Source organism: Myotis brandtii, unplaced genomic scaffold (genome assembly GCF_000412655.1).
Source record: "Myotis brandtii unplaced genomic scaffold, ASM41265v1 scaffold115, whole genome shotgun sequence".
In the NCBI taxonomy this organism is placed as follows: domain Eukaryota; kingdom Metazoa; phylum Chordata; class Mammalia; order Chiroptera; family Vespertilionidae; genus Myotis; species Myotis brandtii.
Window position 1 is genome coordinate 15,718,511 of NW_005353967.1, and position 14,631 is coordinate 15,733,141.

The 14,631-nt window shown below is 37.8% G+C and overlaps 1 protein-coding gene across 3 annotated transcripts; it reads left to right on the forward strand.

Moving 5' to 3' along the window:
• The first annotated feature begins 83 nt into the window (after positions 1-83).
• UTP15 (UTP15, U3 small nucleolar ribonucleoprotein, homolog (S. cerevisiae)) lies at positions 84-14,347 on the forward strand. 3 transcript variants are annotated; one of them, XM_014549679.1, is made up of 14 exons: positions 84-267; positions 583-948; positions 2,785-2,957; positions 3,340-3,432; positions 3,528-3,712; positions 5,157-5,335; positions 6,216-6,341; positions 7,976-8,111; positions 10,192-10,276; positions 11,131-11,280; positions 12,218-12,319; positions 12,570-12,703; positions 12,880-12,938; positions 13,709-14,347. In XM_014549679.1, the coding sequence occupies exons 3-14, from the start codon at positions 2,868-2,870 to the stop codon at positions 13,909-13,911; spliced, it is 1,542 nt and encodes a 513-aa protein (XP_014405165.1). In that variant the 5' UTR covers positions 84-267; positions 583-948; positions 2,785-2,867; the 3' UTR covers positions 13,912-14,347. The 3 variants fall into 3 exon arrangements, with proteins under 3 accessions (XP_014405165.1, XP_014405173.1, XP_005858084.1); XM_014549687.1 differs by lacking the exon at positions 583-948; XM_005858022.2 differs by lacking the exon at positions 583-948 and having other exon boundaries at positions 2,829-2,957.
• The last annotated feature ends 284 nt before the right edge of the window (positions 14,348-14,631 follow it).

The following is a 14,631-nucleotide window of genomic DNA, read 5'->3' on the forward strand; positions in this document are numbered from 1 at the left end:
GTGGGCCCCGCCCCTCCCGATAAGCCCCGCCCACTTCCCCTGCCCCGCCCCCGCGACACCCGAGCGGCAAGATCCGCGGAGCCTGAGCCGTTACGTCATCAGCGGGCGACGGGCCTGGCCTTTCCATTCGCCGGGTGTTTCGGCGACTACTGAGGGTCCATGTGACCGGCTCCTAGTGCTTCTGGGCTGCCCCGGGAGGGGTCTAGCGGGGTCCAAGAAATTCTCCCGAAGTCCGGGTGTTTCGGCGGACCCCCGGGGCCATCGGAGGTAGGTGAAGGCGGCTCCTGAGGAGGGTAGCTCGGACCCACGCCGGATCTGCCTTGGTGGGTGGCATGCTTCTCTGGGCTCCCCAGTCTCCGCTGGTTACCTCTTAGCCAGCCCATGGGGATCCCCTCAGTTCCTCTTCCACCCAGATTTCCCTCCTTTACGATCACAGCCCCGTTACACCGTCCGCTGTTATTCGTCCCCGGAATAATCCGCATCTTCGCAAGGCAGTGGGCAAATTTCCATCTCTGTGCCTCCTAGGAGGTTCCCTCGGTTTCGAATACTCCCTCCTCCGCCGTCTGTTTTAATATTATCCAGAACTTCACAGCCCAGCGGAAACGCACACCGTGAATCTTCCTGGGAGCCACCCAGATGTCACATCACTTCTCGCCTCCATGCCTCTGCACTGTGTCGTGCCCCCCCCGCCAATGCTGTTCCTCACTCATCTGGCAAATTACTGCTACTACTCCTGCTACTGCTCCTCAGTTTTCCTTCTTAATGTTAAACTGTTTCTCTCAGGACACAGTGATGTGCTCTTCTGCTCATACTCTAGTATGGGGCAAAGTCCGGCAGGCGGATCGGGCCTGGTGCTTGTTTTTGGGTAGTCAGTGAGCCAAGAGTGGTTTTTACAAATGAACAGTTGCAGTCTATTTGATGATAGGAAACACTCACTTTGAACCTGAAGTGAGTGAAATATTCTCCCTCCCCCAAATCCCATTTTCATTAATAAATAAAAAATTATAGTCATAACTGTTTTGGGGGTTTCATTGGAAATTTTCTTTCTTACTATATAAGTAACTACATTAATACCCCCTGTTTTCCTGTTGGCCCACAAAGCCTAAAATATTTACCACCTGACCCTTTACAGAAAAAGTTTGTCCACTCCTCTTCTTATGTTCATCTTATAGATCCCACTTGTGATTTTAATTTTGTGTTTTCCCATGGAACCCAGCACAACGCGTCCTTTCCTTCATTTTACATTCTTTGTAGTTAGATATCTCTGATGGCCATTTGGAAGATGGATGAGGGAGTTAGGAGGACCTTATGTCACACTATTAGTAGATGAGAAGATATGAGTTAGGGCAGTGGAACTAGGTGGAGTGAACGTGATGAAGTTTAATTTGGGAGGTAAAATCAGCAGATCTTTTTGGATGTTAGAAGTGAGAAGGAAGGGACAAGTCAAGGCTGATTCCATATTCCTAGCTGGTGCCAATCACAGCTGAAATGGAGAATATTCAGGTGTGAGGGTACAGACCATGTCTTTCAGTCATCCTTGTATCCCTAGTGCCTAGAACAGTGTCCTATACATTGTAAGTACTTGAATGAACAGAAAAGTTTCCCCCTCTTTTTAATCGTTGATGACCATGTTTCATCAAAACAGCCTTTAAAATATAATGTTGCACTTACAGATTTTGGTGATACCTCTGCACTATTTTCAGGCTTTCTGGGATAGATGATGAATTGTACCATCAGAATCATTCATCTGATAAAATGGAATCTTTTGCAGATTGAATAGTTCTGGAAAGACAATTTGGGCTTAATTACATGTCAGTTATAAGTTTCATTCTGTTCTCTCACTTTAATTAAGATTTAATTCCAGAATTGCTTTATTCTTGTTTTCTTATTGTTTAAGCCATCTTAAAAATTAATTTAATTTTGAGCTTCTACATCAGAATATTACCTTCTTTTATTTTCTTTTAAGCTTTTAAATTTAATTTTAAGCTTCCACATTAGACTATTAGTTTTGTTTTTTATTCTTTTTGGCATTTTAGGCTTTCAGGATGTCAATCCCTGTCTTCTTAAAGATTAAATGTCATTTTAATTTAGTTTCAGGAAACTTTTATATTTGCAGTTTCACCTTCAATAAATGAACATTCTAAGCCATCATGCTTCTCTCTGCTTTGGCTACTGGACGGCTAAGCTAGATTTATTCCCAAGTGTTATAAATTGGTCAATTAGGTGTGAGGACATTTATATGTAGCCTCTGTGTAGCTGAGTTGGATGGTGCAGTATGGTAGCCCTATTTGTATTCTTCCTGCTTTCTTTAGATTATTTCTTCTGTGTTATAATTAAATGGTTTGCTGATCACTAAGCTGCTATAAAGCCTTTTGACAGGATGCAGAGTGAAAAATCACAACTGTATATATACAGGTTTATGAGTAATACTAGAGGCCTGGTGCACGCAATTCGTGCACTTGGGGTGGGGGTGGGGGGAGTCCCTCAGCCAGGCCTGCACCCTCTTGCAGTTCAGGAGCCCTTGGGGGATGTCTGACTGCCTTCAGTCGTACATCCTTAGCACTGCCATGGAGGCAGGTGAGGCTCCTGCCACTGCCACGGCACTCGCTTCTGGCTGAGCGGTGTTCCCCCTGTGGGAGCACACTGACCACCAGGGGGCAGCTCCTGCATTGAGTGCCCCCTGCTGGTTAGTACGCATCATAGTGACAAGTTGTTCCACCATTCGGTCGATTTGCATATTAGCCTTTTATTATATAGGATGTATTAAAATATTTTCTTTTTCAGACATAAGGCAGAATCACTAAAATTATTTCTAACATCATTTTCAGACTACTTACTTTTGGATAACAGTCTAATTGTATGAAACTATGGCTGGTTATAAGCCTGTAGCTATTCAGACATACCCTATACTTGGTGAAAAAATCACCCAGGATACACTGTACTGGAACAACTATAAGGTAAGTACTTATGCCAATTTCTCCAGCATGTGTTATACTTTGGATACACTAGTAGAGAACTAATAACTAAAAACAATCTATCAGCAGTTTATAGTTTGGGCAGAAAATTTGATATTAGATATTTTCTTGGAATTTTATATAAATTGCTGCTTAATCATACAAGTGCCTAGTACAAAATAGATGATTAATCAGTGACAAATGAATTAAATTTTAGAATTTGAATCTCATGCAAGAAGTTTTGTTTGTTTTTTTTGCTTTTCTTAATCTAAGGAGGAAGTGATGTAAAATTAATTCTTCTAGATTATAAAGACAAATAGATATTCTCAGTTGTAACTCTGTGAATACTGCAATTGTTAATACTCTGTATTATTTTTTTATTAAGACCCCTGTTCAGATCAAGGAGTTTGGCGCAGTGTCAAAAGTAGACTTTTCTCCACAGCCTCCATATAATTATGCTGTCACAGCTTCTTCAAGAGTAAATATAACATTACATTTATTTTTCTTTTTATAGTTTATATTTACTACTAATTGTGAGCCATCTGGTAAAATACCATGTTTTTTTTCTTGTAGATTCACATTTATGGCCGATACTCCCAGGAACCTATAAAAACGTTTTCCCGATTTAAAGACACAGCTTACTGTGCTACTTATCGACAGGATGGTAGATTGCTTGTGGCTGGCAGTGAAGATGGTGGAGTTCAGCTTTTTGATATAACTGGGAGGGCTCCCCTCAGGCAGTTTGAAGGCCATACTAAGTAAGAGACAGTTAAAAAAAATCTTTTTTAATTGAGGTATAATTTAAATACAACATTACAGTTGATATTTGTATATATTGCAAAATTGTCACAAGGCTAATTCATTTTTTCCACCATACAGTTTTAGATACGTGCTTTTTATGTGTTCTTTATGTTTAGTTTTGTAAACTCTGTTTTCTGGGCTTTGAATAAAAACATAGAGAAGATTATGTATCTTTAAATACTTTATTTCTTGGTTGTTGTAAGACAGTCTGTTTCCTGGTTCAGTCCTAAGGTCCAGTTTGATGGGGCTTATGAATTCCCTAGCATTGTATGTAACATTTTAGGAAATGGATATTTATCTAGGGAGACATTCTATAGTGTTCATTAACTTCTCAGTGAGATCCGTGACCCAATTGTGATTATAAAGCACTGATCTAAAGGCAGCCTCACAACTGTTAATGAGAACTTTATAAGCCTGAACTGTATTAGTTCTCATTTTGAAGTTAAGTTGGAAGGTGGATTTTCTTTCTTCTTGGATTTAGTATTTTGCCCCTTGATAAATTGAACTGTCATGGCAATTTTATATTATAACTTTATTTCAGGATTACCAATGTCATTTCTATAATTTGCTATCAATTTAAAATCTCAAGAGTGTTTTTTTATATTGTACTAGAGGCTCAGTGCTTGAATTTGTGCACCGGTGGAGTCCCTTGGCCTGGCCTGCAGGGATCAGGCTGGAACCGGCTCTCCGACATCCCCTGAAGGGTTCCGGATTGTGAGAGGGCGCAGGCCAGGCCGAGGGACACCACTGGTGCACCGGGCCTCTAGTCTGCATATAAGATCTTTGGTTAATCTCTTCCCACCCTCCCTCCTTGCCTTTTCCCTCTGAGATTCATCAGTCTGTTCCATGTGTTCATGCTGTGGTTTCCACTCCTGCTCCTGTGTTGAGCATCTGCCCCCTGGTGGTCAGTGCATCATAGCTACCAGTCAGATGGTCGGCTGGCTACTTAGGCTTTTATATATATAGATAGATTATCAGGATGGTCTTATCCCATCAATGAAACATTTAAAATATAACAGAAATTTACTTAACATGATCCTATTTAGTGGCAGATCTTAGAATTTTTTAAGGAACTACCCATTTTGAAATTTTTTAAATTAAAGAAAAGTACCTGTGTACCAACATTTAGAATATTTTACTTTCAAATTGTTAACATATTGTAAAATATAATTTCAAGGCTATTGTTTAATATTCTTATTAACTTCATAGTACATGGGTATTTAAAATTTTAAGTTAGCTTGAGGACAGACACCTGTTTTAAATATTTTTTTTCCTCCTCTTTATGATTTCACCCTGCAATTACACCCTGAAACATTTGGGGGAAAGAAGTGTTTTATGTTAGAAGGTGTCAGACATACAATTTTTTCTTGCTTTTTAATAAACTGATCCTTTATCTTTCAGAGCAGTCCATACAGTAGATTTTACAGCTGACAAATATCATGTGGTCTCTGGGGCTGATGATTATACAGTTAAATTATGGGATATTCCAAACTCCAAAGAAATTCTGACATTCAAAGAGCATTCTGATTATGTGAGGTGTGGATGTGCTAGCAAGCTGAACCCAGATCTCTTTGTAACAGGTTGGTAAACTCACTCTCCCCTATCCCTCCCCCCCACACCCCCCAAAGTTGATAACTTTACTGTGCTAGATTTTAATATGCTTTGGGATTGTTTTTGGATAGAGGAGTTTAAACATTTTTAATAAACATATGTTTTTGTTTATCCAGTTTTCTTTTTCTTTTTTTGGTGATTGTTCTTACTGTCCTCCAAATATACTTGGAAACATCAGGCTGCCTTGAAAACATAAGACAGTCAGAACTGTAATGGGTTTAGTATTCTGATTTCAGAGTCTCCAGCAGCTAGGAAACAAGACAATGCAGTCAGTCTTTGGGTGCATGTGCAGAGATTCCCAGATGACTCAGTAGTGACAGAAGCCTGGAGATAGGAATAGTTAAGATTCTGTGTAATATAATATTGTGCTTCTTCAGAAACAGACAATGGTACCAAAGAGTTTGGAGGTACTATATCTTTATGAATTTACATATGACTCTTTAAAAATTTCATCTAAACTTTTTTCTATTTATTTGTTTGTTTATTTATTTATTTTAATATGTTTTTATTGATTTTTTAGAGAGAGAGGAAGGGAGAGGGAGAGAGGTACTGTAGAAACATCAATGAGAGAGAAACAATCAACATTGAGTGGCTGTCTCCTGCACAACTCCCACTGCGGATCAAGCCTGAAACCCGGGCATGTGCCCTGACTAGGAATCGAACTGGTGACCTCTTGGTGCATGGGTCGATTCTCAGCCACTGAGTAACACCAGCCGGGCTAAGCTTTTCTCCTTTAAAATTTTATGTTTGAATGTACATACATGCGCGCACACACACACACACACACACACACTAGTAGTTTTTGTTGTTTTGACTAGTGAAACTCAATAATAAAAATTGACATTCTAGGGTCTTATGATCATACTGTGAAGATGTTTGATACACGAACAAACAAGAGTGTTATCTCGGTAGAGCATGGTCAGCCAGTGGAAAGTGTCCTGCTTTTTCCCTCTGGAGGTCTTCTGGTATCAGCAGGTATGTCTTTTAAAAATTGCTTTCACCAGTATGTTGGTCTGGAATCAGATAACTTCTTTATCAGTTACTTTTTATAATTTATCAGTGTGCACTTGAATTGCCTACCTATATGTGTTTGCTCAAACAATTGATAAGTGGGACCTGCAAGCAGTTATCATTTATTGAGTACCTAATGTGAACCAGACACTGCTATTCTCTCTGATGCCCTAGATGAGCCCACAAGGGAGGTAGTTTGCTCCCTGTTTTGCAACTGAGGAAATAAATAAAAGTTTTAACTAATTTGTCCAAGGCAAAGTGGTAAATAGATCTGAAATCCCAGAACTTGAGAGCCTGCTTATGTCCTTAACCCAGAAATCCAGGTTGTACACCTGCTGTTATTCTTACATAAGAGATCTGCGGCAGTTTTTGAAAACACAGTTTCTTTCAGATCTAGAATCAGGCTTGTTTTTTTCATGTGACTCTTGATGAAATGGCCTTACCCAAGAAATAGCTCCTAGTGCTGGAGGAGGAGGTAATGTGAGGTCAAAGAGGCCTTGATACATTTTTCATCTAGGGTGGAGCTGAAGTGTGCTTATGTTGATGATAGTGCATTTTCAAAATTTTAATGGAAGAAGTGAATTGGCTGTTTTCATTTGTCAAATCAAAATTAATGTGTTGACCTTGGAAGCATACATAGATAGTATGTGTACTTTATAGCCTACTAGAAAAAGGCTGTGTGTAGCCTTTTAAAAAAAATTCTGAAAGTATCCTGTTTTATACTCTTCCTCCAGTACCTATTGGATTAAAAAAAAAGTTGATGACATTGTTAGACGTATCTATTTGTCTTGCTGTTGTTTTGAGAAATGAAAAGTTCAAGATGAGAAGTATGATAGGTACCTGTATGCTAATTACTTTGTCTCTAGTTATGTGACCTTGAGCAATCCCTTAGCTTTTATCGATCTTGGAAAGGAGAGGTTAGGCTAGATCAGTGTTTCAAACTGTAATCTCTCTCATGAGCTGCCACATGTGAGGAGACAGGGACCGTGAATTGGGTTCCAGGCCCTCTTGCACAGTCAGGTTAGGTAAGAAATTTGTTCCCCCTTCCACAACCCCTTTTTCTATTTTACCTCTTAGACTTCTGCTTAAGATTTCATTAAGAAGTCATTAATATTTCATTAAGATGCTGAATTAAAAAATTCTTTTTTAACCATTGGATTGAATTGTGTTTTAGGATCCTTCCAACTCTTAAAGTAAGAAAAAGTTATAGGGAAGTTTTTCAGTTACATTGGGATTCGCAAAATTTTTTGGAAATAAAATCTGCATTATTTCTATGGTATTACAACGTTTCTTTTGAAGAATGTTTTATTTTAATTTTGTTGAAATCTTTTGGTTTTGCTTTTTATTTTACCATGTAGTTTTGTGTATTTTAAAAATAAGAAATTACTTAATTGTCCTAACAGCTCTGCGAGGTAGGAGCTGCTATTATCAGGTACACACCCAGCAAAAGGTAGTCAGCTTTGAAGCCGGGCAGTCTGCCTCTGGAGTCCCTCACTTAACCTCTGTGCTGTGGAGTGTCCAGTGAAGAATGCTCTTCAGGTCTTAAATTTTTGAATCTATAGTTGGAATATCAAACTAATAATTATTTCTTTTTATAGGAGGCCGTTATGTTAAAGTCTGGGACATGCTAAAAGGAGGACAGTTGCTAGTGTCTTTGAAAAATCATCATAAAACTGTGACATGTTTATGTCTGAGCAGCTCTGGACAGAGGTTACTCTCTGGTTCACTGGACAGGTTAGCATTTTCATTTTCTTTCTTCATTGTTATTAGTATACTAGAGGCCCGGTATACGAAAATCATGCTTTGGGGGGGGGGGGGCGGAGGGAAGTGGTCCCCTCAGCCTGGCCTGCTCTCTCTTGCAGTCCGGGAGCCCTTGGGGGTTGTCCAACTGATGGCTTAGGCCCACTCCCTGTCAGTCGGACAGTCATTCGAACATCCTTAGTGCTGCTATGGAGGTGGGAGAGGCTCCCACCACTGCTGCTGCGCTCACCAGCCGTGACCCTCGCTATCGGACTGAACGGTGCTCCCCCTTTGGGAGCACACTGACCACCAGGGGGCAGCTCCTGTGTTGAGTGTCTGCCCTCTGGTGGTCAGTGCGTGTCATAGCAACCGGTCGTTCTGCTGTTTGTTTGATTTGCATATTAGCCTTTTATTACATAGGATAAGTAATTATTGCTGGAAATGAGTTGTTTCTTCAGTTTTTGTGATAAAATAAATATTCTGCCAAATGATTTCCATGAAAAAAATTCTGTTGAGTTGAAAATAGTTTTGACCTTTTATTTACATAGAGAAAACTTATATGCTTTAACTTATATACTTAAGGAATTTTTATTCTCATCTGAGGATACATTTTTTTAATTAACTTTAGAGAAAGGGGATGGGAAAGGGAGGGAGGGAAGGGGAGAGAGAGATATGAGAGAGAAACATTGATCAGTTGACTCCTGTACTTGCCCTGACCAGGAATGGAACCTGAGACCCTTCAGTGCACTGGATGACGCTCCAACCGAGCCACAACAGCCAGGGCATACTTAAGGAATTTTACTGAACCATTCAAACATTGATCTTTTAAAACAATCTATATTCTGTAGTTTCTTTTTAAAATCATTTTGGTATATTCGTATATTTTCAAACAGTTAATAATGAGTATATGTAAATATTCTAGTTTATAATATTTAAAATTTAAAATTTCATGTAAAAATTTATATATATTAATGTGGTCCAATTTTACTATTTTAAATAGGTATTAGTATTCTATTAGTTAATGTTCTAGAACAGTGCTGTCTAGTAGAAATGTAATGTGAGCTTATATATGCCATTTAAAATGTCATAGCCACATTAAAAAGGTAAAAACTAGGTAAAATTAATTTAACTAGATAAAATTCATTTAATTCACTGTATCTAAAATATTATTTCAATATGTGATCACTATAAAAATTAATGAGATACTAGAAACAATTTTAGCATGTAATACATGCCCTCCAATAACAATATTTTATAGTGATTAAAGTGAAACATACTGGTGTTTAACAGAAAACTATTTTTATACTGCTTCAGCTTTAAAATTAAATTTAAATTAAGTAAAATAAAAAATTCAGTTCTTCATTTTCACTAGCCACATTTCAAGTGCTCAGTAGCCACATGTGGCTAGACTACAGTACAGTTCTAGAATTATATTCTTCTGTTGTTGGTCATATTTATTTATTTATTTATTTATTTATTTATTTATTTTAAGTATACATTTTATTGATTTTTTACAGAGAGGAAGGGAGAGGGATAGAGAGTTAGAAACATCGATGAGAGAGAAACATTGATCGGCTGCCTCCTGCACACCTCCTACTGGGGATGTGCCCACAACGAAGGTACATGCCCTTGACTGGAATCGAACCTGGGACCCCTCAGTCCGCAGGCCGACGCTCTATCCACTGAGCCAAACCGGTCAGGGCATGTTGGTCATTTTTAGTTCCTCCCCCATTATGTAAAGCCTCCCCCCCTCAGTCTTTATTAAAAAGCATTCATTTTAAAGCTAGAAAATACTTCTAATACAAAGGAATTTATTGTGTAAATATGTAGCAAATTCTCTCTAATGTGTTACTAGGCAACTTGGGACTAAAAGCTAGATAACTTGGCTCTTGTCTGCAGTGGTTCTTGACCCATAAGAGAGGATTCAGTGATGAATTAGTTTGTAATTAATATTACTAATTATTGTTTATCTTTATTGTATAAATTTTAATATTCATGTATTGAATTTTCAAAAAATGGAAAATTTTATACTCATTTTCAAGATATTTTGTGACAAAGATTTCTTTTTTATTAGGAAGGTGAAAGTATATAGCACAACTTCCTACAAAGTAGTCCACAGTTTTGATTATGCAGCTTCAATTCTGAGTCTTGCACTTGCAGTAAGTACTTTTAGTTTCTTTTAAAGCTTCCCCTAACCTCGCCTGTTAAATGAAACTAAAATGGAATGGTAGGGTTTATCTTTGTATTCGAATAAATCTTATTTTCTTTTTGCCACATTAGAGTATTGAATTAAGACAATTACTAGAATATATGACTTGTCCCAGTAACTGAGCATGCGTTCAGATTTAGGTCCCGCACACTGCATAGCTTCAAACCAAGTGCAGTGCTGTAGGCCTTGTTAGCACTAAGGGCAGGACTTGGGAAGTTGATAAAACTCTTCAAAACATTTAACTCAAGGGTTAAGTACTTAGAAAGTCAAATTGGCCCTCTGAAGGGGGTGGGGACCGTGGCGGACAGGGGACAGCAAAGTATCTCCTTTCCTTTGTTGACTGCTCTTTCTGGAATGTCCACTGTCCAGTTTCACGAGCCATTGAGGAGGAGGATATTTGGATACATTCTAGATAAATCCAAATTGGGAGAGGAAAATCAAATATTTTCTTGGCAAGAGTAAAAAATCATGTCACTACATAATCCTTTTTTTCTAGTAATAGGATGCAGAAAAAAATATTTTGGAGTTTTCCAAGATGTCATTAGCTGCATATTATTATACAAACTGCCAATGATGATTTATAACAGGTATAAGTTCTGTCCATATAATAGTATCCTAGAAGAGAAAATGATTTTGCTCTAAATTTTTGCATAGATCATTGTTAGGCAGAATATCTGTATCTGAATGGAACTCTTGGTGAAAGTATGGATAAGCAGCAAACACATTATAAATGGTATTTTGAAGAAAAAGTATGATAAATTATGAGTTAGGAATAGACTAACCTTTTTTTCTAACTGCTGTTAGCATGAAGATGAGACAATAGTTGTAGGAATGACCAATGGAATACTGAGTGTTAAACATCGGAAATCGGAAGCGAAGAAGGATTCTTTTCCCAGAAGAAGAAGGCCTGCATATCGAACTTTTATTAAAGGGAAAAATTATATGAAGCAAAAGGTATTTTTTAAAAATATTGATTTTTTAAAATTGATTTTAGAGAGGAAGGGTAAGGGAGAGAGAGAGAGAGAAACATCAGTGATGAGAGAGAATTATTGATCGGCTGCCTCCTGCACGCCCCCCTACTAGGGATTGAGCCCGCAACCTGGGTATGTGCCCTTGACCAGAATCGAACCCAGGACTCTTCAGTCCTCAGGCCAACGCTCTATCTACTGAGCCAAACCAGCTAGGGCAAAAGGCATATATATATATATAGTTTGTTTTTTTAAGGAGAAATTTGTTAGAGTAGCCAATTCCCTGCACATTACTGGAAAGTATAGTTTACATGGCATTTAACTTTATTTTGATTTTTCTATATCAGATTTATCTCTAGATTGCTAGATTGGGGACCCTCCTAATAAGTAATGGGGAATAAGGACTACTTTATTTAATACCCATAACAAAGCTATAGTGCTTCACCATATTCAAAGCGATGTCTTCTTTCCCATGCCATCTGATGTGATCTTCTAAACAACCCTGAAAAGTTGTAGAGTCAATAATGTTCCCGTTTGGCATCTGAGAGGATGGGGAAGTTGTAAATTGGTCCAGAATTTCATTCCTGGTAACAGAATTGTTGACTAGATCATAATTTCTCTGAATCTTTTTTTTTCTTTCTACTAAATCACATTGCTTGACTTGTAAAGAGAATTGAAATCAGTAATGTTTTCCCAGAATGGAGGTATTGTGTATGCATTGTAAGTTAAAATCATAGGAGAGTAAGAGCACATTGATGTGACAAATTATTCCATTTTCATTTTATCTATATTATGGGCATGGGATCATTCATGAATAGTTCAGGAGTGCCCTGGTATGAAAAATACCACTATGAAAAAGTTTATTTTGAATGAAACTCTATACAGGTGTTGATTTTTCTCTATAAATTTACTTTTCAATGCAGGATGACATTTTGATTAACAGGCCATCAAAAAAACACCTAGAATTGTATGACAGAGATCTGAAAAATTTCCGGATCTCCAAAGCACTTGACAGAGTCCTCGAGGTGAGTGAGGAGTGAGTGAGTGTGTGTGCAGCTTCCTCCATTAACAACATTCCCTACCAGAACGGTGCATTTATTACAATTGAACCTACAGGGAGCATATTGTTAAAGGAATTATTTTATTACTTGTGTAGTACCATGACTCAAAACTGTGAAGATGAAATTTAAGTTTGGCAATTGTTAGTAAGTTTCAAGACTGTAATTTTTCTTGTGCTGTCTTGTCTGCTCATGTTGACTCTGAAAATTTTTCTAGCCCAGTTGTACAATCAAGACACCTGAGATTACAGTTTCCATCATAAAGGAACTCAATCGAAGAGGAGTTCTTGCAAATGCCCTTGCAGGTCGGGATGAAAAGGAAATCAGTCGTGTTCTTAATTTTTTGATAAGGTATGTTTCATGTCTATGACACACAATGTATTTTTACATCTAAAATCCTTTATGCCCAAATGAGAGACATTTACTTTTAATGTGATCTTTGTAGAGAACTGATAGAACAACTCAAATGAATTTTAAGATTTTTTTTTCAAGTTGGCAAGTTTCAGTAAACAATTTTTGCTTTGTAGGAATCTGTCTCAGCCGAGATTTGCTTCTGTTTTGATCAATGCTGCTGAAATAGTTATTGGTAAGTAATTGTTAAAACTCGAAAAATCCTAGCATGCTTGCAAAAGTGAGATGTCAAAATATGAAATAAAATTTGGAACTCAAATCAAAATATCTTGTTTTTATCAATTCTTGATTGAAGATTTTTATGGAGAAAACAAACAACAGTAAATCAATGCATTTTAAAATGGAGTAAAATGTTTACAGTGCTTCAACTTTGAATTGCTGTTATTAGGGTTATGATAAAAAAAACACCACTTTTTTCTTTAAACATCTACAGTGACAGTGACTACTTTTTAATGGGGAAATGAAAATAAGTCAGAATGTCCGTGCTCTACTTTTTGGTTGTTGGTAATCCTCACATGAGGATATTTTTCCATTGATGTTTAGAGAGAGTGGAAGGGAGGGGGAGAGACACAGAGAGAGAAACATGGATGTGAAAGAGACACATCAATTGGTTGCCTCCCACATAAGTCCCGATCAAGGCCGGGGATCAAGCCTGCAACTGAGGTTTGTGCTTTTGACTAGAATCTTACCCTTCAGTTTGCAAGCCGACGTTCTTTCCACTGAGCCAAACCGGCTAGGGCTTCATGCTCTGCTTTTTATAACTACTTCTTTTTTGAAATATATTTACTCAGATAAATTGTTTACTTTCTGTAAATCATAAATATAAAATAAGTACAGATCTTCCAGTGTCTTTGTATATAATATTTTTATGCGTTTTCTAAATATTGTTCATTTATTGTTTAGAAAGATATTTCTAGTTATTGTGTTTTCTCTCTCTATTTCTAGATATATATCTGCCGGTAATTGGTCAGTCGCCTGTAGTTGATAAAAAGTTTTTGTTACTTCAAGGACTTGTAGAAAAAGAGATTGATTACCAAAAAGAACTGCTAGAAACCCTGGGGATGATGGATATGCTTTTTGCTACCATGACAAGGAAAGAAAGCACTCCTGCATCTGATGGACTTCTAGAAAACAGGATAGAGTCCTAGTGCCTGCTTAATAAGACACAGGACTGCTAACTTGGGATAGAATTGATTCTATTAACTATTGGAAAGAAAATCTCTCTGACGCGATAAAAAAACTATTGACAGAAGCAATTTTATGGAAGAGACTGGAATAACTATGATTGGAAAATAAGTATCTGGTTTGTTACATGGTTTTCCATGTAATAGTTTGAATTATTTTGTGGCATCTTTGGCTAGAAGATCTCAACTGTCTTGATCATAATGCACGTCCACCTTGGACAAGTTGATACTAATTTTAATGCAGCAAAGTTCTGTACCAGCATTTGGATAGGCATTCAGAACTGTGGATATAGTTTCCATTGGAATCATGCCAAAGACACGGATTTATTTATTTTTTACCCATTCCTGGAAAAAAATAAAACAAATGGTAGCAACAAATAAATTACTTCTTTAATCAGTCCCCTTGGATTTTCCAGGCCCTGCTGAGCTTGCCGCCTTCTTGACATCACTTATCGCAGGTCAGATGCTCTGTAGCTGGTAATAGGCCTGGAGCTGTTCCAAGTGGGCAAATCAATGGCCAGCTCTGAATAATGACAGTTAGACATGCATTCAGAGGGAGTGATGAGGCAGATTCGATACCTAGAAATTGTGCTCTCTATACCTCAGGTTTTCTTTTTATTTTTTAAATCTTGACTGCCCTCATCAGAGCAAGGTCTACAGAGAGGCCTTATTAGGACCATGTTT

Bases quoted from the DNA above. Each gene is read 5' to 3' on its own strand.
- UTP15 (XM_014549679.1), top strand. From the start codon at position 2,868: ATGGCTGGTTATAAGCCTGTAGCTATTCAGACATACCCTATACTTGGT. The intron at 5,336-6,215 runs GTTGGTAAACTC...TTGACATTCTAG, and splicing joins CCCAGATCTCTTTGTAACAG to GGTCTTATGATCATACTGTG. The intron at 10,277-11,130 runs GTAAGTACTTTT...AACTGCTGTTAG, and splicing joins TTCTGAGTCTTGCACTTGCA to CATGAAGATGAGACAATAGT.